This window comes from Phascolarctos cinereus, unplaced genomic scaffold (assembly GCF_003287225.1).
Source record: "Phascolarctos cinereus isolate Bilbo 61053 unplaced genomic scaffold, phaCin_HiC Scaffold_5;HRSCAF=322, whole genome shotgun sequence".
NCBI classification, from domain to species: Eukaryota; Metazoa; Chordata; class Mammalia; order Diprotodontia; family Phascolarctidae; genus Phascolarctos; species Phascolarctos cinereus.
Window position 1 is genome coordinate 320500983 of NW_027555958.1, and position 27013 is coordinate 320527995.

At 42.6% G+C, this 27013-nt stretch overlaps 1 protein-coding gene across 8 annotated transcripts in view; it reads left to right on the forward strand.

Annotated features, from left to right (window-relative positions):
• TADA2A (transcriptional adaptor 2A) overlaps window positions 1–25950 on the forward strand; it is a 63057-nt gene extending 37107 nt beyond the window's left edge. For 4 of the 8 annotated variants that reach the window (XM_020991767.2, XM_020991769.2, XM_020991766.2 and 1 more), the window contains 8 exons: window positions 3607–3650; window positions 6477–6587; window positions 7905–7976; window positions 9230–9362; window positions 10231–10274; window positions 10904–10957; window positions 14832–14905; window positions 16800–17660. In XM_020991767.2, coding sequence (XP_020847426.1) covers window positions 3607–3650; window positions 6477–6587; window positions 7905–7976; window positions 9230–9362; window positions 10231–10274; window positions 10904–10957; window positions 14832–14905; window positions 16800–16985 — 718 coding nt within the window. In that variant the 3' untranslated portion in view covers window positions 16986–17660. Of the gene's footprint in view, window positions 1–3606; window positions 3651–6476; window positions 6588–7904; window positions 7977–9229; window positions 9363–10230; window positions 10275–10903; window positions 10958–13678; window positions 13734–14831; window positions 14906–16799; window positions 17661–18316 lie in introns of those variants that run through there. The other 4 variants (XR_013487248.1, XM_020991770.2, XM_078156112.1 and 1 more) reach the window with 4 other exon arrangements.
• The last annotated feature ends 1063 nt before the right edge of the window (window positions 25951–27013 follow it).

Sequence of the window (27013 nt, forward strand, 5' to 3'; positions counted from 1 at the left end):
GTCTTCCGACCTTGAAATGTTGACCGCATGAGGCACGTCAGAGCTGTGTGACTGATGACTCACTTTGTGACCTTGGGCAAGTCCCTCTCCCTCAATTTTTCTGTCTGTCAAAGAGGGATAATAGTCCTTGTTCCATTTTTACTTCCTCCTAGCCTCCTAGGAATGTTACAATGACAGAGGAGATGATTCAGGTGTGTAGTCTGGATCTCCCCAGAAGAGAGACATGAGCTAAATTTAAGGGGGTTTTGTGTTGCTAGGGTTATTGGATTGTTTTTTTGTTTGTTTTCTAAATGCTGTCATTTATGACCAATCACTCTTATAAGGAACCTTTCATTCAAAAGAATTTCAGAGAAACTGGATGATTTTCAGACAGACTCCTGGGTCTATCCCTGGTTGTGTTCTAGTAGACCCAAAATACACACTCAAGTGTTAGGGCTGCTAGAACCCACTGTGGTCACAGAGACAGAGCTGTGTAGTGGAAAGGGTCCCATGGCACTTGAAGGTAGGGGGACCTGGGTTCGAGTCCTAGTTGTGTCCCATTGCTGCTGTGTCACTGCTGGCAAATTATTTAATACCTCCAAGCCTCAGTCTCCTCATTTCCTCAGTAAAATGGGGAAAATATTTGTCTTGGCTAGAGGGCAGGGACTGTTTGATTTTTAGCTTTGTTTCCCTAGTGCCTAGGACAGTATGTGGCACACAAAGGATGTTGCATAAATGATTGTTGATTGATTGATGGTTTTGTACCAGCTGAGACCTTAGACCTATTTCTCCTCTCTGGGCCCCAGCTCCCACACTCTATACAATGATGGATTTAGATTAGATGATCTAAATTTTAAGGTGTGTATGTATCTGTGTATCTGTTTAAGGAAGGATTTTATTAGAGAGAAAGTAACCAGAGAGAGAGAGAGAGAGAGAGAGAGACAGTGGTCCCAGGGCATTAACAAGGTATTTACTAGGCTTGGAGCTCAGGAAACACTAATGAAGGACCAGGGCATCTGTGCAGGGGACTCTGAGCCTCTCAGAGTTGCCCTCCCCCGAGGAGAAGCGTAGGTCTCATCCGCCCCGTGCCCCTGGTGGAATGGAAGGCTCCCTGTTCTAGAAAGCTCTAAAATAGCAAACAGCTACTCATTGTTCCTGAGAATACAAGCTTTTGTTCTGCCTGAAACACAATTAGGGACAAAGAGCAATAGAGACTGGGGATTGGAGCAGCGGCTCAGATGCTGGTGTTAGCCTCATTTAGCACTGACGTTAATTAACCTCTAATGGCTCACTCACAGACTGCGTGCCATACACAGGCCTTCTCCCTCCGTTAAACAAGGACTATGCAGTGAGAGGCTTGCTGGCTTTCTCCTCTCTATGTTCTCCTGTTGCTGTTGGTCCTGTGTTCTCGAAGAGGACCATGGCACCAGGGAGGTGACGCCATGACATGCAGGGGAATTGGATTTAAGTGAGAGAGGGCTGTGCAGTTAGTCAGTAGGCTCACTTTCTCCTCCAGAGCTGTCTGGGTCCAATGGCGAGATCTGGATCAGGATCACTGGAGATGTCATTTCATATATCCAGGTCCTAAGAACATAGATTTCAAGCTGGAGGGGATCGTGGAGATTATCTAGTTCCATCCTTTCACTTTACAGACTTACTCCAAGGTCACACAGAACTACTAAGTATTAGAGTCCAGATTCGAATCCAGGTCCGGTGGTTCCAAATCCAGTGCCCATTCCACCATAGGAATGGGCTGCCTTTTAAATGTACTTTTTTCACCATTCCCACCTGTTGAAATTCTTCAAGATCCATTCATGTACTGCTTGTCTCCCCCAAGAAGCTCAGCTTTTCTTAGGTTAATTTGTCTTGGTCTCTCCTGTGCCCCCATCACACTCTATCTTGTATTATACTTGTTTATGTATGTACCATACTTTTTTAGTAGAATGTAAGCTCCTTGAGGACAAGAAATGGGTCATAGTTCATCTTTGCATCCGCAGTGCCTCTCACGTAGCAGGAAGTAAATAATGTTTGTTGAATTGAATTATAAAAAGTTGTGAAGCATCATATAAAGGAATTGTTAATCATTTTCTCTATTGATTAATGTGGCATAACCTCAGTGACTTAGGTAGTTTTCCCAGCTCTCACACAGCACAGAATTCCTGGCCTGGAATGTGTCCTCGTAAGTAGCAGGCACATATCCTTTATCCCATGAAGTACAGTCCTAGATTGATTCATTCATTTGACAAATATTTATTAAGCAACTACTCCATGTGTGAACAGGAAAAAAATACATAATACAACTAACGTTTATATGATTTGTGCAGAGCACTGTGCTGGGGTTAGGGAATATTCAGAAATAAAAGCCTATTCTGGTCCTCAAGGAGCTGACAGTCTAGTAGAGAAGATAAGGCATGTCCACAAAGGACTAGAATACAGAAAGATTAAATTCAGCAGAAAGGTACAAAGCCTTGTGAGATTTTGCAGGGAGGAGAGATTGCATCCATATTTGGGAGGTGGGGGCAGGAATCAAGGAAGACTTCATGGAAGAAGTGGCATTTCTGTTGGGCCTTGAAAGGTGGGTAAAATTTCAGCAGGTGACGACAGGGAAAGGTATTCCAGGAATATGGAGGCAGGACAATGCAAAAAGTGTTCATGGAACAGTTGAGTTTATCGGAGACTTAAGATTCTGGATGTTGTTCTCAATTCACTGACTCAAGCAACCTTGAAGAGTTTAACTTCACTTTTTTGGGTCTCAGTTTCCCTATTCTTTACCTCTCCGTGTAGAGTCTTTAACCTAATTAAACACTGTGTACAGAAAGTACTGCTGTACTTTAAATTACTTCCATATTTATTGGATCTCTTAGTTTACCTGGGTGGGCACTCTTGGTATCAATAAAAAAAAGCCCTGTGAGTAGTTGGTTTTCAAGGGTGTTGTTCTTTTCTGGCCTTAGCTAGGCTGATCCTCAGACAGTAGACATGCGGTCTATCACTAGGCCTATCCTTGAAGTGTTTGATCAGTCAAACCAGTCAATCAGTAAACATATATGAAGTGCCTACTATGTGCCAGGTCTGATAGGACCTGCCAGAACTCACATTCTGTTGGTATAACCTTTGAGAACCCAAGGAGATTCCCTGAGTTCTCTGTACTGTGAGGAGACATTGGACTAGGACTTGGGTGGAGAACTTTTTTTTTCCCTCCCAGTGAGGAAACTCCCTCTACCAAGTCAGATCAGCACCTTCCAGACAACTTACTGTCTTCGAGCAGAGGTTCTTAACTGTTTTCTTGCATGATTGATATCCCTTGGGCAGTCTGGTGAAGCCTTTCTCAGAATCATGTTTTTGAGTAATTCCAGAAAATGCTAAATTTCAGTTAGAGGTTAGTAAAAATAAAGATGTAATCTTTTTTCCTATCTAAGTTCATGGAATGCTAAATCTGTCCTTGGAACCCAAGGGATTAAGATCCCCTGTCCTGGAGAGTTGCTTGAGTCACTGAGAGGAACCCAAGTGACTAAACCCATTCTTAACTGAGGCCAGCTCTCTGTCCATTATCCTTCCCTGTGTCTCTTAGCAGAGGATACACTACATTCCTTATCATGTGTAAATGTTGTGGGGTTTTTTTCATTCTAGGATCATACGAGACCATGGCTTAATCAACCTTAAAAAATTTCAGTGTAAGTACTATTAATATATTTATTTTAAAATATCTTCCAGAAAGAATGACTAGATTAAAACTAATTATGCACCCTCTCTGGTTTGAGACAAAGTGATTAATTTCTAAAATTAAGAGAGCACAAATCTGAATACTAATGGAAGAGCACTAGATCACTTTCTAAAAGTGCATGATGAAATGTTTTGAGATCATCTATCAATAACAACAACAATAATAATAATAGCACAAACTTGTTGACCTTTGAATTATATATGTTTTATCAAAAATCAATAGGAATTGATGCTCTGTCTTAATTGTGTATTGTGAAACAGAAGGGACTTAAAACACAAGGGAAGGCTAAACACTGTTGGCTAGTGATGCTAAAGCCATAACATATAACCATCATGGCCCCTAACTTGGAGTGTCCAGATTTTCAAAGGAGTTGAAAGGGGCCTCAAGAGCCATCTAGCCCAGCCCATTCCCTTCCCACCCTCTACAAATCTCCATGACAACACACCCAATGAGTCTTTAGCCTTTTCATGAAGACCTCCACTGAAGAGGAGCCCAGTGTCTCCTAAGGCAGCCCATCCTACTTCTAGATTGCTTTAATTGTTAGAAAGTTTTTCTTGACATTAAATCCACATTTTATTTCTTGCAAGTCTCATATATTGTTTCTTGTTTTACCCTCTGGGGCTGAGCAGAACAAGTCTGATCACTCATCCCTGGAATAGTTTTCCAAGTCCTTGAAGATGACTGTGATGATGTCTCTCCTTAGTCTTCTCTTCTCAAAGCTTAACACTCCCAGTTCCTTTAGCCAGTCCTCTCATGGTATGGATTCAAGGCCACAGTATTGACCCTGGGGATCATTAGGGGGTGTGTCTGATAGACCAGATTAAAACTTAATGCTGTCTTTTTCTATCAGCAAGGTATAATTTGTTTAGCAAAATAAGATGAAAATCTAGTAATACTAATAATAGTGGTTGGCTCAGTATTTATACTGTAAATAACAAATCCACCTTGGCACCTCTTAGGTTCATCTTGTCACCCAGAAGGTAACCTGGCATTCACCTTGAAGGGACTACCTCCTAGGTGAAACTGATTTCATGATGTCCTTTTAGTCCCATGGTAGTCAAGTCAAACAAGAATTTATCAGGTGCCTACTATGTGTGCCAGTCACAGTGCTAAGCACTGGGATACAAAGAAAGGCAAAAACATGGTCATTGCCCTCAGGGAGCTCGCAGTCTAATGGGGAAGAGAACGTTTAAACAGCTCTGTACAAACAAGACACATACACACACACAGAGGATAAATTAGAGATAATCGACAGAGGGAAGGCACTGGCATTAAGGGAATTGGAAAAGGCTTGTTGCAGAAGGCGGGATTTTAACTGAGCCTTGAAGGAAGCTGGGGAAGTTAGAGTTTCCCTGCATATTGCAGGGTATAACAGCTAAGCACATAAGTCACCCAGTGTTTTGACCTTTACTAACCATAGAGATTGCCTGGTCATCCCTATTTTGATTATCATTGAATGGGAAGATTTCTTCCCAGCCCTATTACTTCATTAGCAACAGCTTTATGCTACAAGTACATGGAAGTTTTGTTGCTGCTGAAAGCCAGGGAGGGTGTGAAGGACTCAGCTGCCAGGATACTGGGTACATAAGTTGACACATTTTTAGTGAAAGGCAACTTTTAAGTTGCTGTATACAGTCAGCCTCCTTGGAGTCCAAAACAGACTGGCCTTATGCCAGATTCCACCCTCTTATGTAGTGAGATTCCAACAAATCAATTAGTTTTCTGTCTAGTATTAGAGGAGTCTTCCTTGTCAGCTGCTGGGCATTCCATTATACCATGGACTCTTAACAGGAACAGAATGTCTTCTGTCTAGGAAGTGATTTACCTCAAAGGGGTATTTCCTCTTAATCTCAGGCTAAAACAGAGGTTTCTTCCTAAATCTATGATGTTTATTTCAGCAGTTGAGAAAGCAAGTGACTTTAGGAGTGTCTTGAGAGCAGTGTTAGGCTTATCTGCCTAGGTGTGCCCTTTCTTTTCCTCTGCACACCCCCCTCCCTTCCTTACTGCAGCAGATACTTGGTGGAAAGGAAGTGACTCTGGAAGCTGTTGGCTTTGACTGCTTTGAATGGGGGCCTACCTGCAGGGTGAGGCAGCAAAATGTCACTCTTAATAGTTGTAGCTGCCAAGTTCCACACCTTTATCAGGGTTCAAAATGCCCTATGCACACAATGAAGAAGTGTGCCCCTTTCCTGGGGGTACATGGAGAGGGATAATTTAATATCAGGGGTGTATGTGTCAGAGATAAGACAACAGCTTTAGCTTGGCTGTTGGGTTTTCTGGAGAGATAAACAAAGCTATGAATTTGGGTGGGTCCAGTGCAACATATAACATCAGAAAGTGTGACTCAGGCTGCCAAGTGTCGTCCCTCAGTTGTATCTCCCATTAGCTTTTGCAGGTGCCCCTGACCAGGTAAAATAAGGTATATGCAGTCACCTTGGTGCTCTGTGGAGATGCTCTTGTGTGATAACATCACTGTGTGGTAGTTACAAGCTGGCTATTCTTATTCTTATAATTAATGTTTTGCATTCTTAGCTTTTCTGGTTTGCTTCCTGGTCATAGGTAAATATGTCACATATAGTTTGAAACTGTTCCCTTCCCTCAAATGAAATAGTATTGGTAAAGCACTTTGCGCGGTGCCTGGCACACAGGAGGTGCTTAATAAATGATTTTTCCCATTCCCCCCACCCCCTGACCTTCTCCTGGGAAACACAGATGACCTAGAGACCCCTCTCCTTTCACTGTGGTATCAAAAGTCATGTCTTGTTATTTCTTACAGTGATGGAGCGGCGTTATCCCAAAGAGGTCCAAGATCTTTATGAGACGATGCGGAGGTTTGCAAGGATCGTGGGACCAGTTGAGCATGACAAATTCATTGAAAGCTATGCATGTAGGGAACCAGCAAGCTTCAGTATTTGTGTGTATGTGTGTGTGTTTACACGAAGAGGAGAGGCACTCTAGATTGTGTTGTTGTTAACATATACTTTTGTTTAATAGATGGGTATTTCTGTCTTGGCTCTTCTATTATGACCCTGGAGATAATTTTATGACTCTGAGGGTGGAAGAAGAGTAACAAGAAACTTCTTTCTAAGTGACTTATCTGGGGAAGCACAAGGTGTTTCAGTGGCACTGGGGCTTAATGAGTCATCCAGACAGCATGACCAGTATTCACTTCCCTTTATGTGAAGTTTCTGAGACAACAGCTTCCCTCACCTGATTTCCCCCATCACATAAAGCCCTAGGTAACCTAGGCAGTAAGATGCAGGTTTTAAACCATCACAGACTGTATTTCTCAATGTGTAGCCTCAGCTATGGGCTTTGTGTACGTGGCAACTATTCTGCCCAGGATTACCAAGGAGAGGATTCTGGGAAGGCACCTTACCAACGTATTTATCCAGTGTCTCATCACTCAAATATTTGCTTGCACGAGAATTGTGTGCATCAGTCTGAACCAATTCTATGGCCTTGTTTGGCTGTCTGTCCACGTGCAGTTTGTCCTGATGAGTGATCCTTCACTTCCTGCCCCAGCTTGTGCTGAACCCTGTTCGTGTGTCACCCCTGAAGAGCTGGGCCCTCCCAACAGACTGAGCCATTCCTCTGTCAGAACTCAATTTCTAAAACCCTTCCAGGCTCAGAGTACTCTGTTGCTTAACATTCCAGCCTATGCAACCTGAACTGTCTGTTCAGGGCCGACAGAAACCTTGGGTTTGTGGAAAACAAACTGCTCTTTTGTCCCTTTATGAGAAAAGCAAAGAAATCCTATCTGGGGCCTTTGTGCTTTCCCTGAAAAAGGGACATATCAGCTAATCTCAGAGACAGACCTCACAGGTGAAAGGATTTGGTCTCCAGGGCCTGAATTTTTCACAGAGATGGGTTTGTTTGGTTTTCTTTTTTTTTTTTTTATTTCAGGAGAGTTAGTTGAAGCCAGCTAGCTCTGAACTTCCTTAGAGACAACAGTTCTCTAAACATCTGGACACAACAGCTGGAGAACAGCTGTAATGGTTTTTTTATCAGCTTCTGATTGAAGCTGCCAGGGGGGAAACGTTTTTTAAATAAGCCTCCCCAAATAGAATCTCCCCAACCTGCTCTTGTGGTATGATGTAGAATGACTCAAATTGTGGAAATGCCAATGGAAGTGTTTACCAATTTATCACTTTTTATCTCTCTGTTGTTTGTCCTTCTTCATTCTTTTGTTGTGGGGAGACAGTAGAATTTGAGCTTCGAAGGGAAATCAAGCGGCTTCAGGAGTACAGGACAGCTGGAATCACCAATTTTTGTAGTAAGTACACTCAGATTGACCTCAGTGCCCCTGTGTCAGAAGATTTGGCATTTTCCAGGACCTGGGGCAGGTCTGCTTTGTTTCAAGCTTTGCTATTAGACTGAGTTCTTTCTCTTAACTTCCTGTGCAGCCTTGTGCATTTAGAAGTCCTTAATCTTCATTTGGGTCATTGAACCCTAGGGCAATCTGATGAAACCTAAGGACACCTCACAATGCTGTCTCTAAATGCAGAAAATAAGATACAAAAGATTACAAAGTGAACCAATTCTATCGAAATATAGTTATCAGAATATTTTTAAAAAACAAAGTTCATGAACCCTGACATAGGCCCATACTTGTGAATAGTCATGTGTCCTTCAGGGTGGAAGAAATGTCATCAGAGAAAAAGAGAGAGAGAGAAGGTAGAAGCAGGGGTTCTTAACATGAAGTCTATGAACTTGCATTTTAAAATATTTTGATAACTTTCAATATTGCTGGTTTCCTTTTTTATCCCATGCACTTTATTTTATGCATTTAAAAACCTGATCCTGAGAAGGGGTCTGTCTGTAGGTTCACCGGACTTCTCTCAAAAAGCTCCAGAACCCAAACAAAGTCAAGAACTTCACCAGGTCTCAAGCCAGGGTTCTCCTTTAAGACCTGAGCCTATGCTTAAGATCTTGATTTTTTGATACTGATTATCAGGTACCACAAGATTCCACCTTGTATCTTCTTTGTTTCAGAAATGGAGAATCTGGTCCTTCCCTATTCACCAAGTTTTCAAGAATTTGAGGTGCCTTCAGTTAAGTTTATTTGGAATAGGAAAGGTTGGGGAGCATTAGGAAAAAACAAACATCAAAAAAAGGAGGGCAAGATCTTTGATCAGATCAGTGCTTCCTCTCCTCTTTTCCTCCCTTGTCATCCTGTTGAAAGCTATCCCTCCTCCCCTCCCCTCCCCCCTCCCCCCTCCCCAGATTATCTGCTGTGCTGTAGCCCTGGTGGAATAGGGTCAGACTTTGGGAATCTTTCCACTTTAGAGGTTCTAATGAACAAAGTGAAAAGGAAAACCCCCTGGACAGTTTCAAATAACCAGTGCTTTGGGGAAGTTGTACACTTTTCATCCAGTATCAAGAAAAATTTTAGATTTTCCTCCAGTTAATGGAAGAAATGTTGTTAAAGACAGTGGCAGCAGCTCAGACAGTGACTGAGGCTAGGCAGAGGATCCAGGCAGCACTGCTGGGCAGGGATGGGCTTCACGGTCTTGGCCTCTTCTTTAGGTGCCAGAGCCTATGATCACCTCAAGAAGACCCGGGAGGAGGAGCGCCTGAAGCGCACCATGTTGTCGGAGGTCCTTCAGTACATTCAAGACAGCAGCGCCTGCCAACAGTGGCTCCGTCGGCAAGCTGACATGTATGGCCACAGCCTGCAGCTATGGGAATTTGGTGCCTGTAGAGCCTGGTGTCATAGGATGTAGAGCTGGGAGGCCTCATGTGAGGAAAGACTCAGAGCTGGAAGGGATCCTAGGGACTCAAATTTTACAGATAAAGAAATAAAGGAATTGCCTCAGGTCACACAGTTAATTAGTATCTGGGGTAGGATTTGAACCCAGGTCTTTCAAGTTCAAATCTACTTTTTTTTCCATCATACCCCACTGTCTCCCTTACAGATCATCTTTACCCTCTCAGGAATTGATGCCTAACAAGATGCAGTGACCTGTCTGAGGTCACACAAATAGTAAATAGTAGAGCCAGATCCCCCAACTTCAAATCCAGTGGTCTTCTCACTATACCATGCTAACTCCAATCCCTCCCCAACCAGGACAGTTTCCATGGCTCAAACTCTAAACAGTCTGTCATAGGAATGGTGATTTATTCTCAGTTTGCAGAAATATGACTGTCCTCTCGTATCCTGCATGGTCATTTTGATCCTATTAAAAATATGTCCATCCCTCCCATCCCAGTGAAGTCTTAGGACTTCAGCTGGAGGATGGTGTGCGCTGTCCTCACTGCCCTGAGGGTGAGCTCAGAGCATGCTCGGTCCCACCCAGTCCAGGTCAATATTTCCTCCAGGAGAATTTTCCTGCTTGGTGGATAAATGTAGTCATGTGCCCACTGAGGGATAGTGGGCTCAGTTTCATTGTATTCATTCAAAGTGACCATTAGCATATAAATGTTTGTCATCATCATTGGAATGGCAGAAGACTCCCAAGGGTCATTTTGTGACCATTGCCTTCTTTATGTGATGTAACATGAGCTCAAATTTTTCTTCTTCATTATAGTGATTCAGGCTTGAGTCCTTCAGTTCCAGTGGCTTCAAATTCAGGTAATTATGCCCCAATCTGGAGTGACTATGGAAATGAGACTGCCTGTGTGTCATTAGGGTTACCTTGACATCCTTGAGGGCCAGAGTAGCATCAGCTCAGTCTGTCTTCTGAGCTGTGGCCAGAGTCTGTGTGTTCCAGTGTGACCCACGTGTCCACACACTGCCATATCTCCTTAGTTCTTGTCACCAGATGCGTAGGGTCCTCTTCCCTTCCCCTCCCCCAGCTCTGCAGAGACAGGGGAAGGAAGACCTCAAGGTGGGAGAGATTTTATTTCTTCTCTATCCGGCTCTTTCTTTTCACATAATTTGTTTCCTCATGGTTATTACTACAGATTGTGAGAATTATCCCCCCGAGATAAATAGCAGTAATAAAAACTTGTAGACTACTTTATGGGGGACAAAACACTTGACATACATTATCTTCCTAGATCTTCATGGCAACTCTGGGGAGATAGAGAGTGAAAATAATTATCATTCCCATTCTGCAGATGAAGAAACAGGTTTGAAGAGGTTGTGCCTTGCTCAAGGTCATTCAACTAGTAAATAACAGAGCCAGGACTAGAAGCCAGGTCTTCTGACTCCCAAGTCCAGTGCTCTAGCCATTACACCACACTGCCTCTTAATTGTAGGTGATACAGCCCATTTGCCAACCAAGAAGAATGTCCCTTGCCAGAAACCCAAGGGTGATGTAATACTTCATAAATGTAGTGTGTGTGCATTTCTTGTCTTTTCCCTTCAGTAGGGGACAGCCTGGAGAGCGAACCCAGCATACGTCACTCATGACGTCTGGTGATTACATCAGATATTAGTTAGGAGAAGACATAAAACGTGATGGTGCTTTTTTTTTTTAAACATATTTCTATCTCTGTTCCCCTCGGTTGAATGGAGTGGAATCATTATTTTCTTAGTCAACCAGGGCAGTCCACTCCATGTATTATAGGGGGAATGAGGCACTGAGAAATTCTACCCTAGGATTTAGTGATGACTGTTGTTTCTGACACTATGGACATTTCCAAATATGCCCACTTCCTATTAAACACTCCCTAGTGACAAAGAAAAAAAATTAAGGAAAACCAATCAACCCATTCACCATATCTGATAGCATATGCAACATTATATACTCTTAGTCCCCTTCCATTCCTCTCCCTAAAGGAGGGAAATATGTTTCATCATCCATTCTCCTAGACTAAATTGGGTCATTAAAATCCACCGGAGTCTGGCTGCTTTTCAGTGTTGTTTTTATTTGTATCACTGCAGTTTTGTTGTCTTGGTTCTGCTTACTTCATTCTGCAGCACTTCTTACAGGTCTTCCCATGATTCTCTGAATTCTTTAGTTTGTTATCTCTGACATTCACATTCACAGACCTTGCTTTGGTGAGCCATTCCCCAGGCAGTGAGCCACCCACTTTGTTTCCAGGTTTTTGCTACCATAAAAGGCACTGCTATGAATATTATATATATATATTATATATATATATATATATATATCTGCCTATACATATAACATTCATATATACATATGATGTTCATATAATATTCATATATGCACATGTATATTTCACCCTAAGCTTTTCCAGTATTTTGAAGACTTGAATGAGAAGCTATTGCCATCTCACTCACAATCAGTCATAAGGTCATAGTTCTAGGGCTGGAAAGGACCTCAGAGGCCATCAGGCCTCTACCCCCTTCATTTTACAGATAAAGAAACTGAGGCCCAGGTATGTTAACTGACATGACTTAAGTCACAAAGGGATTTCTCAAGGTCTCTCTGATTCAGATGCACTGCTCAGAGAACATTCCATTGCTGGGAGACAGAAATTTCTTCTATTTTTTTTTTCCTGGTATCTCTTGTATTTTTCCCCATCTTTTTATCGTACATGTTGCAGTTTTCCTCTAAAAATGATCTTAGCTTTGTCATGGCTTGCAACAAACTTTCTACAGATTAATTTTCTAACTGCTTTTTTATTTTTTTAATATTAAAAGGGGAAAAGTGAACATTATATGGAGTTACTAAATCAGTCAGATCAAGGCTGCTTATTTGCTAGTAACTGAAAAAAAAATTTAAGCAGCAAAGTTCAGAAAGATACATACCCTAGACTGGCTGATTTGGGCCTGAATCTTGAAGCACTGATGCCCTAGATTTGACCTTAGTTTTTTAACTCTTTATTGGCTGTTCCCTGAGGCTTCCTGGCACTCTCTGCTATGCAGGCTCATGCACCCTTTGTCCCCTGTCCTCTCTGGATTGCCCTCTGTCACCTCAAGCCTGTATCCTAACCTTCAGCCCTCTTTTGATAGCCTCTCTCTAATTGTCATCTCCCCTCCAGACTATGATTAGGCCCTTTGGCTGGAAAGAGGCCCTCATCTCTTCTGATTACCTTATAGAAGCGCCTATTTTCTAACAGACTGACATTTGATGACAGTCTTGTTGCCTCAGAGGTTAAATAAACTTCTTACACCTTGTTTCCCCCACCCTCTACTCCCCTTCTCTGTTCCTGAATCAAAACCCTAGACCCAGATAAAAAGTCTTACTTAGGACAGCATTTTTCCCATTGACCGCTGCTCTGATTCCCTGCCTCTGGTATTTGAGGTAATCCCAGCCTGTACCCTGTATCATAAGTACCTCATTGTCTTCTGGGTGGATCTCTCAGGTAAACAGGGCAGGTCTAGAAAGAGCAGCTATTCCCTCACATAGTTAATAAGAAAGCGTAACAGTCTTGCTTTGATCTAAAGTCAAATAGTGTCTGGATAATTACCCGTTTAGCCCCGTTCTGCTGGCCAGATAGTTAGCAAGTGTTGTGTAGGAGAGCCAATGTCTTCTTCAGGCTGGCAGCTTAGAGCTGGCAGCTGGGAAGGACTGGTTCTTAGTTTTCCAGCCAGGTTGAGGAGACTGGGCTTCAACACTTCTGGTGGCAGCAAAAAATTGGAAACAGGGGACTTGTGAGTTGGGAAATGGCTAAATAAATGTAACAGACCTTATTGTGTCTTGAGAAATGATGATTGGGAAGAATTCAGAAAAAGTAAGAACCAGGAAAACAGGATACCCAGTGACTACAGCAACCATGTAAAGGGAAAGAACAGAAACTCAAATCTGAATGCTGCTTAATTATACTGACTAGGCTCAGTCTTGGAGAAGAGAGGAGGAAAATGCTGGGGAGTGGTGGATCAAGACCTGGCTATGGAGTCAGGAAGACCTAGGTTCAAGGCCTGTCTCTGACACATTCTGGCTGGGTGACCCTGGACAAATCACTTAGCCTCCCAGTGCCTCCAGGGCAGAAGTTTCTGAGAAGATACAGTTCTGCCTTGGTAAAGGGAAGTTTCTCACTGGCAGTTCTCTACACCAGGGAAATCACAGGTCTGGTCCAGAAAAAAACCAAAACCAAAACCACATTTCCCTCCCTTTGCAGAGGTGGGGGACTGTGGATGTGGAACACTGCATAGACTGGCAGACTCCGTTGATAGGTTGGTTAGTTTTGCTCAACTTTTTTTCTCCTATTCTGCATTTATAAGGGATGGCCTGCTAGGCAGGGGTGGAGGGGATGGTGCTATTTGGAAATGAAAGTGAAGTAAAGAAAAACAAAAGATTTCAATAAAGTTTGTTTTTAAAATGATATATGGGATTTCCTCCTTCATTGGTAGAAGTTGCTGAAATAAACAGGTGACTTACCCAGATGTCCAGCAGCTAAGTCCTAGAGCTGATTATTTTGCATTTAGGATAGGAACAGACAATGTTTAACTGGGGAATGGGAAAGCATCTTTTCCTCAAGTGGGTACTTTTTAAATAGGAGGCTGTGGGGGCCTCACCTGGCTGCTCCCTTTCCTTATTATTGTGTGAATTTCATGAAGTGTCTGTATGTGTGTTTGGGACTGGGACGGGGGTGCGTGGGGTGGGGGTGAGGGTGGGGGGGTGGTACCCAGAAAGGATGGAAAATGTCTCAGTTCCATCTTTGGTTTTCTGGTTACCATACCCAAAGCATTGTATATAGCTCTTTTGCTGACAGAGGCCCAAGGGTCCAGGCCCAACATTTTCTGGAGAGGTACCACTATTTTCTTTGCTAGTCTGGCTATGTCATCTCCATCTTTTAGACTCTCATTTGCTTCAGAGCTCCATTCAATCACCCCCTCCCACATAATGCCTTTTCTTATTCTCTCCCTAGCTGCTAGTGCCATCCTGTCTGTATTTTATATGGACTCATATGTGTATAGGCTTTTTGAGAACAAGGAATGTTTCATTTTTGTCTCCATCTCCCCACCCCCTAGCACAGTGGCTGGCTGGCATTTAGGGGGTCCTCAATATTGTTTGTTGATTGGTTGGTTGATTTAGAGTCAGAAAGGACCTCAGATGCCATCTATTTCAACCTTCTCATTTTACAGGCTCTTAAACTTAACCAAAGAAACACAGCTAGTAAATAGCAGAACCACTTGGGATTTGAACCCATGTCCTCTGCCTCCAAATTTGGCTTTCTTTTCATTGTGCTTTCTGGCCCCCGAAAAGTGTTGTATGAATCCCTAAGCAAATTGCCAGGCATGCTAAGTGTCTCTTTCTTTCTTTGACTGTAGGTAGACGGAGTGCACCTCCTTTGAATCTCACTGGCCTTCCGGGTACTGAGAAGCTAAATGAGAAGGAAAAAGAGGTAACAAAAGGAGCAGGGACCACAGGATTGGGTCTGGTTTCTCACTGAATTAACCTGTCCCAAGAGCCAATTACAGGGTCCAGGCATAGCAGAGCCCTGACCCAGCCAGGGAGAAGTGGGAGGCAGAGAGCTGTGTCAGGGCATTCTCAGTGTTTCTGGGCAGAGAAGAACACAAGATTACATTTCCATGCCTCCATGACATCTTCCCTCTCACCCTTGATATTTCTTTGGTAACACATACCTAGAAAGTACTGTGGCTAATTAAAAAAAAACAACAAAACAGAACAGAACAGAACTTTCACATCTAAATGAGTACTGTCCTTTAAAAGAAGCCATCCAGAGGGGCTTTTGACTTATTGTAGGTTGCAATGCCTTTCTTTTAAATTTTAGAGGCGCTGACTTGGAGCCCCTGAGGAAAATCAATCTGAGGTTTTTTTGTTTTAATTCAAAATGGTATGGCTCACCTTGATCACCCATTTTATTGGATTTCTCTTTTTACTCTTTCCAAAAATGATCTACCCTCAATGTCTCTGACAAAGCTACAATTCCTTTTGTGTTTTTCAATATTCCTATTACAATCCCCAGAGGATTTCCCTGAGGGTTAGCCCCTCCCTCAACTGACCTCAGTTTGGTTCAGTTCACAGATATTCAGTGATAGATATTAATAAACATCTGAGTTGCTAATTCAATTCTACATTGATTAAGTACCTACTATGTGCCAGGCATTGTGCTAGGTATTGTCCTAGGTACAAAAATGAAACATTCCTTGCCCTTCAAGAGCTGAAGTTCTAATGCATTAGTAGTGGGGGTAGGGGCCAGGGATGTGCAATCAATCAATCAATCAGCACATATTTATGTGCTTAGTACTGTGCTAGACACCAGGGATACAATACAAAGGATAAAACAGTCTCTACTTGCAATGAGTTTACATGCTCATGTCCAGAGGATCTAGCCTGGTCTTCAAGTTATCAGTCAAAATCAAGCTTCCCAGGCAAGTGAGAGAGCCTTCTACCTTATTGCGGGTCACTTTAGAAGGAGCTAGCAGAAGGGGGACGTGGTGAGTGAGTGAGGGTCCCAGAGAATGGCTTTATATTCCCAGCACCTAGCACAGTGCCTAGCTCATAGTAGGCAATTAAAAAATGCTTGTTTGATTGATATTTGAGGGTTTAGTTTTGTTTTGTTTTTTGCCTGTGCTAGGGATAGTGGAAACCTAGTTTTTGGTTCTTGAGAAAAGGGAAAGTTTTGGCTGACCCTGGTTTGAGGAGCCCAGACGAGATCAACTTCAGTGCAGAGGGGCTAGGGAGTTCAAGTGAGGCAGGCCAGTGAACTAACATAGGTCTGTGCTGCTATATTTACTGGAGCCCCTGCTGCTTTCTCTTAGTATCTGTTCACCCCACCCCCCCACCCCTGCTGACAGAGAATTTTTGCCACAAAGCAAGAGATTGTCAAGGTGTTTTCTTTTGGTTGAGACTTTAAAAAGCATCTTGGCTTCAGAAATCAAAGTATCTTTTCCCTGCTCACTGCCACATTTGGCCATATGCACCAACAGATGAGGATGAGTGGGGATTGGTCTTTCCTCAGGTGCTCAATATCTGCCTCCTGAACGAAGAGGTATCATATCTCTGAAAGAGCCCTTGGGTCTACTCCGACAGGCCAGGGTCCAGAGCCATCCTCCTTCCTGGGCTCCCTGAACATCCTACCCTGGTTTTCTCTCTATAGGTTGCTCTCTTCCTTAAAGGAGAAGCCGCCTGGTGGAATGTGGCCCAGCCAGCCAGTGGTTCCTCCGTAAATACCTATGGGATGAAGTCACTCTCTGTCTTGTTGGTGATACCTGTTGGGTAAAATTATGAGAGTGACAGATGTTAATGTTTATTAAATTTGCCATGTCTTCCAGCTCTGTCAGATGGTGAGGTTGGTCCCTGGAGCCTATTTAGAATACAAATCAGCTCTAGTGAACGAGTGCAACAAACAGGGGAGCTTGAGACTGGCACAGGCTAGAGCTCTCATCAAGATAGACGTGAACAAGACCCGGAAAATCTATGACTTCCTCATTCGAGAAGGGTACATCACCAAAGCGTGAGGCCTGGAGGGCCTGGGACCAGAACTCACGTGCTGGGAATGTGGTTGATGGAAGGACAACCCAGGGAATTCCAGCGAGTTTTGTTTGGGGACTTGGGCACTTTGTCAGTTTTGTATCAAAGTGTCTACTTTCTCTCCCCCACCCTGCTTTAGAAGGCTCCCATCGTCATCATCAGTGTTGTGCTACAGAGTTGTGTGGCAGCCAAGCTGTTACTTAACGTGAGTGGGCATCCATCCCTCATGCCTCTTGGTGACTAAAATGAGAATCACAGGACCTCGCATCTCAGTGCTGGTCAAAATAGCACCAAACCATGGGCCCACGGGCCCAGTGGCCCAGGTTATTTGCCTGGTAGCTGAGACATGGGATTTTTGAATACCCTACAGGGAGAGAAGGTAGTACCTTGAAGACAAGGAAATGTTTTTAGAGATCAGGAAGAAGCTTGTTTCTTTTTTTAAGCCAACAATTGGAAGCTCCCTTGCTCCTGGTGAGAGGGGGCAACCAGTTTCCCTGTGTCGTCTTGTCTCCAACTGTGTCTTCAACTGACTGGGTTTAGCTTGGTACTTACTGCAGTCCAGCTAGCTCCCTCATCAGTCTGTGGTAGAGTGTGGCACCCATCGGATGGAAGCTGTCTCTGTTCTTTTTAGAACTAATGGATTAAAATGTTTTGCTATTTAATTTGTGGGTGTGTCAAATCAAGAGCTTTGAGCTGGACACTGGCTATTTCCCCCTAGCCCCCCAACTCTTAACTATCAGTCAATCAACAAGCATTTATTAAGTACTTACTATGTATAGGCACTGTGCTAATCCCTGAGGGATATGAATTAAAGCAGAAACTTGGTCCAAGCCCTCAAGGGAATAAATGCTCTGCAAATATGGCCTACCTAGGCTTCTCTGCCTATTTTAGCCTGGGACCTAGGGATGGATGGAAATGATGTTCCTGACTTAAGAGATTTGAACCCTAGCTCTCAGTGATAAAAGGCAAGAAGTGTGTTCCTTAATTTTTATTTGGGGGGGGGAAGCTATGATTTTATTCCTGTGGGGAATTCCCATTGTAGAAACTCCCTCCACAAATGCAGATCAGCAGCTGATCTATAATTTATTGTCTTAGAAAGTTTGCTGAGGCAGTGAGAGGTTAAGTGACTTGGGCCAAGTCACACAGCTAGGATGTGGAAGACTGGCCAGGAACCCAAGTCTTCCTGACTCCAAGCCCAGCACTATACACTCTTCTAAACTTTTACAAGTGTACGAATACAGTGGGTGAAGAAGGAAGAAAACCAGAGCATATGTGAGTAATTTTGAACAGTGTTAAGTTCAAATATGTCCCTTCACAGGTCTAAGGATGAGAAGTTTGACCAAACCTGAAACTGAGGTCTCAGTCTGCCTTCCTAGAGCATAAGAAGGACCAGCCATTTCACAGAACCAGGCTGCCTCCTCTACACTCCACCCTCCCTGGAAACATTGCACTAGGCAGCAACTTTCTTCAGGCCAAACCCTTTGTTACTGAAATTCAGACTCCTGTTTGCCATCCAAGCTCCCCCTGAAAACAATCTTGGACTCCTTGGGAGCAAGGCTCAGACATTGTGATCTCTGTTGTATTTACATAAAGTCCAAGGGGTTTGTAAACTGAGCAGATGGATCACATTTCCTCAGGGGATTGGAAGGATGAGAGGAAAACCTCCTAGGATGTGAAGGAATTAAAACAGAGAACTCCTTAAAGATGAAAGTACAGCTGGAGGAAGCTTCCGGAGAATCCTAGTGTGGGTGGAAAGGAGCCCAGTTGATTTTGTTACTTTATAGGCAGTCAGACGTTTATTAATGCCTACTGTGTGCCAGGCTCAGAGCAAGGCATGGAAATTTTAAAAACTATAAATGAAGAAAAGGGGAAAGAAAGAAAACAGTCCCTGCTCTGAATATTATTTTGAATATTATTTCATAGGGCCGGAGACTTAGGGCTGGAAGGGGATCCCCCAACCTCCTCATTTTATAGATAAAGAAACTGGAGCCCAGAAAGCTTTAGAGATTTGCCCAGAGCTGACACAGGTGGCAGTAGTAAGATTTGTAGCCAGGACTTCGGAATCTAGAACTGGTGCTCTTTCTACTGTCCTAGAATGAGTCAAGAAATTCAATATCCAATGTAAGCACAACCTCCCAGGAGCAAGGTCAGCAAAAAATGTGGAGGCAAGACTCATGTCGATAGGGGGTAAGATGAAGTAAGGAGAGGTGAGATTTATGTGAATTGGGATAAAGTGAAGATAATTTGGAGATAAGACTCATTTGGGAAGGGGTTCAGATCCAGGTCTCCAGACTCCAGGAAGGACTCACTTTGGGGAATTCCTTAAACACAGAGTCCCTAGGATCCTCCCTCATTCCTCCCACCTTTGTCAGCTGGACTGCAGGGCAATAAATCTCAGAGACAAAAAGTTTAATTAGCATCAGCTGATGGGCAATTTCTAGGTGACTATAGTAACTCCACAGAACAAGGAAAGATGCACACATGTGGGGTTTTACACAGTCTTAGGGTGACATTTCAGGCGGCCCAAAGCCACTTTCCTTATTTGGGAGGTTTAGTAACAGGGACTGGATGCAGGTGATTTGGAGGGAGAATGTGTTAAGGTTGGGGTTAGAAGGGTTAATCTTGGGGATCTCTGGAGTTTCCAAAGATCAGGTTTGTGGCAGTGGAATGTTTACTCTTTTTTGTTTTTGTTTTTGTTATTTTAGGCAATGGGGTTAAGTGACTTGCCCAGGGTCACACAGCTAGTAAGTGTTATGTGTCTGAGGTTGCATTTGAACTCAGGTCCTCCTGCATCCAAGGCCGATGCTCTATGCCTTGCGCCACCTAGCTGCCCCCGGAATGTTTACTCTTATCAAATATTCTGGGAGGCAGGAAGTTTCTATAATGCTGGCCTCCTTCAAGATAGAATCAATGGGCCTCTTCTGCTGTTGAATAAAATACAGACTGAGGGTTTGTCTCTGTTTACACAGCCATGTAGCTCATCATTTCTTTGACTGCTAAGGTTACTTTTTCTGGAGAGAAGGTATGTCTCCCCCCTCAAACCACAGTCTGCCTTCTCCACACTTAGCTCCATCATCCATTCCTAAACTGTTCCTAAAACCACACTACCTCCACTCTGGCCATCTTCTTCATCCCTCCCACAAATCTTTTCCTTTGTCCATGGGGTTGTAGATTCTGATAGGTGAACTTTCACTTTCACATTCCTTCCTGGAAATTTCCACACCATCCTACTGAGCTCCCAGTTCTTTTTTTTTTTAAACCAATCAACATTTATTGAGTACCTACGATGTACTAGACACTGTGCTTGGATCTTAGGTCTTACCTTACATCATAAGCTCCTTATGGGCAAGATCTGCCTTGCTTGCTTATATTGGTATCTCCATCACTTGGCACATACTAAGTGCCTAATGAATGCTTTTTCATCCATCCATTCATCCAAACACAGTGTTCTTTCCACCATGCCACAACTGCCACTAAATGAGATTCTTGATTGGCCCTGCAGGACCTTCCTTGTATTTGGGAAAAGGACATTCTATTGAAATAGGGTAGATCCCAAGAAGCCTCTTATATGGGGAGGGGTGTGGCGTTCTCCCTGATTTCAAGTTTAATTTGCCATCCATCCATTTTGGCTAGGCAGTGGGTTTAAGTGACTTGCCCAGTCTCAGTAGTGCTCAGGGTCGCACAGCTAGTAAGTGTCAAGTGTCTGAGGCTGGATTTGAACTTGAGTCCTCCTGACTCCAAGGATGGTGCTCTATCCATCGCACCACCTAGTTGCTCCCCATCCTATCAGTTTTGATTATAGAATTGAGTTACTGCTATCCCTAGCCTATCTACTGAGGAAGGCTCCCTGGAGGAGGTGGATTTTGAGATGATGATGATGGGAATGAGAGAAGAGGGATGGTTTGGCAGATGGAAGTGGGAAGACATTTTAGACATAGTGGGTGGAAGATATGGAGGCAGTAGTGGGAGGAAGAAAAGAAGTGCCTAGTGATTTGTTTAGCTGGAACAGAAGGGGCAGCTGGGGTACTTAGGAGTGGGAGGGAAGTGGGATAATCTGTAAGCCTTTAAAACCAGACTGGGTTTTGTAGATCTGATGAGGAATCAGTAGAGTTATAAGGAGAGAAGTGAAATGGTTGAAACAACTAATTAGGGTGAAAAAGGCCTCTTTGGGGGTTGTTTGGGGAAGTGACAAAGTCCCTCTTTTGGGTAAAGTTGAGAACAACCATATTTTGCTAGCTCTGGAGAAAAACGGGCCTTTACAGGAGCCCCTGAGTTGTTACCACTTTGTGTATTTAGCAGGAAAAAAGCAATTGCCTGTGTCTGTTGTGGCCGTCTTTTACATATCATTTCCTCCCACATTGTTTTTACCTAGTGAAGACTCTATCTTTTTATGTCACTACTTCTGTTCTGTAAATCTAGGACTAACGGGATCCACCAAAAAACATCTAAAATCCTTTTTCCCCCCACTTACCATCTGGTAAACCTATTCCTAACCCAACATGTTCCAGTATAATTCCCTTTTAATCTCAGAGTTTGGAGAGGGAGATTCCTTCACCTTCCTCTGTAATTCATCTGCTTTGAAATCCTTAATGAAATGAAATTTCTTAACATGTGTCAACCTTAATCATTCTTGCTTTGGTTTTTAAGCCTGCTCTGAGTAGAAACAGAACCTCCATGTAATAGCCCTCCCTTCTAATTAAAGACTTCATCCATCCCTTCTCTTGAATCAATTCTTTTCCAGTTCCCCTCTTCCTAGGTCTCATTTCCTAACCCTGTTTTGTTCATTGAGTGGCTAGGTGGCCCAGGGGACAGAGTGCCATGCCTAAAGTCAGGAAGACTTTTCTTCCTGAGTTCAGATCTGGCCTCAGATACTTACTAGCTGTGTGACCATGGGCAAGTCACTTAACCCTGTTTGTCTTAGTTTCCTCACCTATAAAATGAACTAGAGAAGGAAATGGCAAATCACTCCAGTATCTTTGCCAAGAAAACCCCAAATGGGATCACGAAGAGTCAGACATGACTGAGAAACAGACTCCTGAACAGACTTCTAGCAGGCAAGAGGGTGGAGCAAACAGTAAATCACCATAACTCTCCCATATTCACCTCCACACAACCATAAGATAGCACCCCCAAAACAAATCCTGGAACAGCAGAATTAGCAAAAAGACAGAGTGAAGCAATCTTTTAGCCCAAGAAACTTGAAAGATCAATAACAAAGGTCTGTCCCATTCTCATAAAAGGGGAATGTCATCAAGGACAGGAAGCATCCTGGCAAGCCAGCAGGAAGCCCTACCTCGGCAAACCAGCAGGAGATCCTGAGCCACAGTGTGGTGGAGCAGGCAAACAGCCAACACAAAGACCCCCATGTGCTTCAGCATAGCCCTGGGCAAACAGGCAACCTCCAGAGGCCAGACCTCCATGTGCTTCAGTGTACCCCCAGGGAAATGCAGAAACACCCCACCAGCCTCAGCACATACAGGTTTAGCACTAGGTAAACTGCCAACCCCCCCGCCCCATGGCCTCCAGTAGCACAAGCCAACCCCCACCACACCCCCTCAGCACAGCACCAGACACAAGGGCCCCCCATGGGCTTCAGGGCAACGTCAGTACAGCACCAGATAAGCAGTTAGGGCCTACAGCCCCTGGCACAAGAAGCCTGAGATAGTGCCCAGGAGCAGAGCTCAAATTTAAAAGAAAGGGGAAAGGCCAAAAAAGATGGGCAAAACAACAACAACAACAACAAAAGAATCTGACCATAGGAAGTTATTATGGTGACAGGGAAGATCAAGACGCAAACTCAGAAGAGGACAACAATGTTAAAATATCTATGGGCAAACCCTTAAAGAAAAATGGGAAATGGTTTCAAGCCCAGAAAGAAGTCATGGAAGAGCTCAAAAAGGAGCTTAAAAATCATATGCAAGAGAGAGAAGAAAAAATTGGGAAAAGAAATGAGAGTGATGCAAGAGAATTATGGAAAAAAAAAGAGTCAACAGCTTGGAAAAAGAAAACAATTGCTTAAAAAGCAGAATTGGCCAAGTGGAAAAGGAGATACAAAAATCCACTGAAGAAAACAACTCCTTAAAAAGTACAATTGGCCAAATGGAAAAGGAAGTACAAAAGCTAACTGAGGAAAACAACTCCTTAAAAGTTAGAATTAGGCAAGTGGAAGCTAATGACTCTATGAGACATCAAGAATCAATCAAACAAATTCAAAAGAATGAAAAAATAGAAGAAAATGTAAAATACTTCATTGGAAAAACAACTGACCTGGAAAACAGATCCAGGAGAGACAGTGTCAGAATCATTGGACTACCTGAAAGCCATAATCAAAAGGAGGACCTAGATAGTATCTTTCAAGAAATTATCAAGGAAAACGGCCCTGATGTCCTGGAACCAGAGGGCAAAGTAGGCATTGAAAGAATCCACCAATCACCTCAGGAAAGAGATCCCAAAATAAAAACTCTAAAGAACATTATAGCCAAATTACAGAACTGTCAGGTCAAGGAAAAAATACTGCAAGTGGTCAGAAAGAAACAATTTAATTATCAGGGAGCCACAAAAGGGATTACACAGGACTTAGCAGCTGCAACATTAAAGGATTGGAGATCATGGAACATGATACTCTAGAAGTTAAAGGAGGTAAGACTACAACCAAGAATCATCTACCCTGTGAAATTAAGCTTAATACTTAAGGGGAAAAAAATGGTCACTTAATGAAATAGAAGGATTTCAAGCTTTCATAAGGAGATGGCTAGAATTGAACAAAAAATTTTATCTCAAATAATAAGACTCAAAAGAAGCCTAAAAAGGCAGAAAGGGAAAACAAAACAAGGGATTCAATGGAGCTGAACTGTTTACATCCCTACATGGGAAGTTGATACTTGTTATTCTTAAAAACTGTAGCACTAATAGTACTGCTAGAAGGAATATACATAGAGGGTATGGGTATAAGGTGGATTTGAAGGAATGATCAAAAAAGGGCTGAGAAAGAGGAGTACACTGGGTGCAGAAAGAAGGGAAAGATAGAATGGGGTAAATTATTTCACATGAAGAGGAGCATAAAACCGATTACAGTGGAGGGAAAAATGGGAAGGTGGGCAATGGGCATCACTGGAAGCTTACTCTCATCAGTATTGGCTCAAAGAGGGAATATTATACACAATCAATTGAATATAGAAATCTATCACCTGACAAGGAAGCAGGAGGGGAAGAGACTAAGTAAAGGGCACTGACAGAAGAGAGGGCAGACCGGGAAAGGCAGTAGACAGAAGTAAAACACTGTCAAAGAGGGAGAGGGTGAAAGGAGAGAGAGGACAAACAGAAGGAAAAATAGGATGGAGGAAAATAGACAGTAATTATAACTGGGAAGGTGAATGGGATGAACTCTGCTGTAAAATGGAAGTGGATAGCAGAGTGGATCTAAAACTAGAATCCTATAATATATTGTTTACAAGAAACACATTTGAAGCAGAGAGACACAGACAGAGTAAAGGTAAGTGGCTAGAGCAGAATCTGTTATGCTTCCGCTGAAGTAAAAAAGGAAAAAAGGGGGTAGCAATTCTAATCTCAGACAAAGCAAAAGCAAAAATAGATCTAATTAAAAGAGATAAGGAAGGAAACTACATCTTGCTAAAAGGTACCATAGATAATGAAATAATATCAATACTAAACATATATGTACCAAGTGGTATAGCATCCAAATTCCTAAAGGAGAAGTTAAGTGAGTTCCAGGTTCATGACCAAACAAGAGATATAGAGCTTATGAAATGTAAATAGATAATTTTGATTATATTAAATTAAAAAGCTTTTGCACAAACAAAACCAATGCAACCAAGATTAGAAGGAAAGTAGAAAGCTGGGAAACAGTCTTTACAGCAAGTGTCTCTGAGAAGGGCCTCATTTCTCAAATTCGTAGAGAACTGAGTCAAATTTATAAGAATATAAGCCATTCCCTAATTGATAAATGGTCAAAGGATATGAACAGGCAGTTTTCAGATGAAGAAATCAAAGCTATTTATATCCATATGAAGTATTCTAAATCATTTGATTAGAGAAATGCAAATTAAAACAACTGAAGCACCATCTCACACCTATCAGATTGGCTAATATGATGAAAATGGTAAATGTTGGATAGGATGTGGGAAAATTGGGACATTAATGCACTGTTGGTGGTGGTGTGAACTGATCCAAGCATTCTGGAGAGCAATTTGGAACTGTGTCCAAAGGGCAACCAAACTGCAACCCTTTGATCCAGCAATACCACTCCTAGGTCTGTATCCTAAAGAGACCATGTAAAAGAGGAAACGACCTACACGTGCAAAAAATATTTATAGCAGCTCTTTTTGTGGTGGCAAAATATCAGAAATTGAGGGGATGTCCATCAATTGGGGAATGGCTGAACAAGTTGTGGTATATGAATGTATGGAATAATAGAATACTATTATGCAATAAGAAATTATGAAAAGTCAGATTTCAGAAAAACCTGGAAAGTACGAACTGATGCAAAGTGAAATGAGCAGAACCAGGAAAACATCATTGTACGCTATATCAGCAACACTGTGAGATGATCAACTATGAATGGCTCAGCTCTTTTCAGCAACACAATGATCCAAGACAAATACAAAGGACTTATGAAGGAAAATGTTATCCACATCAGATAAAGAACTAGTGGACTCTGAATGCAGATTGAAGCATACTTTTTTCACTTTATTCATTTTCATGTTTTTTCCCCTTTTGATCTGTTTCTTCTTTCACAACTGTGACTAAAATGGAAATATGTTTTACATGATAGCACATGTATAACCTATGTCAAATTGCCTACCATTTTAGGAAGAGGGGAAGGGAGGAAGGGAGAAAAAATTGGAACTCAAAATCTTGTAAAAATGACTGCTAACTATTATCTTGACATGCAATTGGGAAAAAATAAAATACTATTAAAAAAACACAACTGAACATTTTTGCTCACTATTCTTTCTTTTCTCTGGACCCTCTGAATCATAATGTCTATGACACTTCAATGAGAACAGTGAGCTTTCTTGTTGATGTAATAAATTACCAGCAGGCATTGATAGTTAGCTAGAAAAAGATGACGGGAGACGGACTCATATAAACCCAGAAGATTTCAGAGACATCCTAGGATCACAGAGCTGAGAAGACCTTAGAGGTCATATAGTACAACCAGCGCTCATTTTAGAAAGGAAGAATCAGACCCAGTGAGATGAAGAGATTGTGCACAGATAGTGAGATGCAGAGGTGGAATTCAAACTCAGAGCCCTGCTTCTGAATCCAGCATTGTTATCAGCCTGCCCTCCAACAACAAAATACCAGTTGTTAAATTAATCTAGCTTTAGGGGGAAAAAATGCAGCAAGGGAATTATAACTGGTCAGTGGGAACATCAAGGGAACTCTTTATTTTGTATTCACCTTGAAAAATGTCTTCCTACCAGATCTGAGACAGTTTGTTTTTTGTTCCCAAACAGCCTTCTGGAATGTTTCAAAATCCTATGTGGTATCTTTTAGTTCTCTCCCAATCTAAGTCCAAAACCTTAAAATGTTCTTTCTGTAAAGTAAGCCAGCCCTCCCAGGAGTGAACTGCTCTGTGAAGCAATCCACCTGAAGAACAAGAACCCACCTTCACCACAACTTGCACCCAAGGGAAGTAGGATCATCTGCAAGCCTGGAAACCAGACTGGGTTTTGTAGATCTGATAAAGACATTAGTAAAGTTATAAGAAAAGAAGCATCTAATAGGATAGGAGCAAAAAGGGTTGTCTTTGTGATTGAGTGTTTCCATCTATAATGAACTTGTTCTGAAAGCCTGGCTTCTATCTCATTTCCTATCCAGGCAGCTATCTCTTTTTTCTCAGCTAGAAGAAATCCCCTTTGTTGTTGTTGTTTGTCCTTTGTTCCCAAAGAGGACCATGACTTCATGGAGATGATGCCATGACTTGCAAGTGAATTGGATTTAAGTGAGAGAGGGCTGTGCAAAGGCATCAGCCTCACTTTCTCCTCCGGAG